General features: G+C 56.4%; 1 protein-coding gene across 1 annotated transcript; it reads left to right on the top strand.

The window, feature by feature from the left end:
* Positions 1 to 62: 62 nt before the first annotated feature.
* Positions 63 to 608, top strand: DQ04_18551000 (hypothetical protein; the record flags this gene model as incomplete). Its single annotated transcript, XM_009317719.1, has 1 exon — positions 63 to 608. The coding sequence occupies one exon, from the start codon at positions 63 to 65 to the stop codon at positions 606 to 608; it is 546 nt and encodes a 181-aa protein (XP_009315994.1).
* Between the last annotated feature and the right edge of the window lie 1253 nt (positions 609 to 1861).

Genomic DNA, 1861 nt, shown 5'->3' with positions numbered 1-1861 from the left:
AATCCCTCACGCCCTCCACAACATCGCCGGGTGTTTTCGCCAGCGGCAAAATCAAGTGCCCCATGTACGCCGAGGTGTGCACCATCGCGCCAGGCGGAAGCAGCCGTGTCACACTGCCTGTTTACGCACCGTCTCCGGAAACGAAAAAGAACTTTGTCGACAAGCACAGCGGCAGCGGGGCCGGCACAAGCAGCGGTACGCCCAGCGCTTCCATAGTTTCGTTTCCTTCTGTCCAGTATCCCCCTTCCACTGTGGGCGGCAAACCGACGAGTGCCGCTTCTTTTTCGTCGGATCGAGCAGCCCCACATTCTCTCGAGAAGGGTGAAACGGCGAGGATCACGCAGATCGCTGCTTCCGACAGCCCGCTTCCCGCTGCAACGCCTTCCGTCGCTGGAGGCGGAGAGACGAAGATGGACGAAACTGTGCCCTTTGCGGGTCCAAGGGGAGGTGCTGCTGTTGGGCCGACGGCCTCTGAAGAAAGCCCTGCTGGGGATAAGAATGAAATCCACGCTGCTGCGCACGAAAGTGGGACCGACGGCAGTGCAGCTGTTGCCGTCGTTCCCGTTGTGCTGGTTGCTGTGGTCGCCGCTGTGGCTGTGCCCCTGTGAGGCGGACTGGGAGCAGAGGGCTCAGCAAGACCACCCCGTGCCCGCTGTCCATGCATCGCAGATGTCGCAGCCACGAAAATATACACTTGCTTCTTGTGCTTTGTTTTTGTATCAACCATTCACCCTGCCCTCTGCATTCCTGTTCATATATATGAGCGTTAAACACTCCCCATATCTGTTCTACATGTGTGCTGGAATGAATTTTGTAATATACTTTGCTGCGGATCCGCTTCTTGTTTGAGTTGTGACAACAGCTCATATGGCCTCTTTTGTTTCTTGCTCCTTTATAAGAATTATACGCCTTTTTGCTCTGGGGCGGTTGGGCACCTGATAAATATTGCTATTTGCCGCCTTGAAATTTCTTTTCTCCTTCTGGGAGTTGCCAGGTGGCGGCACTCTTTCCTCACTGCACTGCGATGAATTTGCAACTGTTGTGGTGGAAGGTGTTGCTTGCTTCTTGTTGGGTATGGATATATAACTATCTAACTATCATAACATTGCTTTGTTAATGCTGTACGTGACAAACCTTCTGTTTGGGCTTGGCCTCCCCAAACCAGGCATGATGAGGAATGCAGCCGTCTTTTTTTCCGTCTTCTTTGCTTTGGCCTCACGCAGGGTGGGGCTCTCTAATGGTGGAAGGGGCGGCGCGGCTGTGGCTGAGTGGCCGGTGGCCTGTCTCTGTTGTGGATGCCCCGCTGTGCCTGTGGGTATTGGGCTGTGTTGCTGCTTCCGCCTTGGCTGTGAAGGTAGGCGAATGACTGCTGCGCCATCGCTGGTGTGACGCCTCTCCCTCTCTCTGTCTGCGTGTGTGCCGGCATCCGTCGGCGCTGACGGGCGGTGGGGCCAAGTGGACAGTATTGAGGGTTCTGCTGGAGCAGGCGTTTTCTCTCGAAGCGCCCGTGTGGCTGCTGATCCGTGGCGTGCCTCTTCCACGCGGGTGCTCATAGGAGCGTTATTGGCGGCCCCAGAAGCAAAGCGCCACACTGCTGCCACTCGCTTCGCACGGATCGCCTGACGTGTGGTGTGGGCTACGGGCACTGGCATGCCTGACCTCCGTGCTGGTGACCTGAGCTGTGCGTGCGGGAACGGGAATACGGTTGCGCTGCAATTGCGTGCGGCCCTGGAGGCTGAGTACATATTAATGTTTCTCTTTCATTTCATTTCATTGCTGCCCCGTTGTGGGCTGGGCGCTGTTTAATTCACCCGCGGCTGCACTCACTTGTGCTGTGTGTGTGTTGTCCGGGAGGCGTCTG

Source organism: Trypanosoma grayi (assembly GCF_000691245.1).
Source record: "Trypanosoma grayi strain ANR4 Tgr_1855_V1, whole genome shotgun sequence".
Taxonomy (NCBI): Eukaryota; Euglenozoa; class Kinetoplastea; order Trypanosomatida; family Trypanosomatidae; genus Trypanosoma; species Trypanosoma grayi.
The sequence above is the reverse complement of the archived record's forward strand: the minus strand, read 5'-3'. Positions and strand labels throughout refer to the sequence as shown.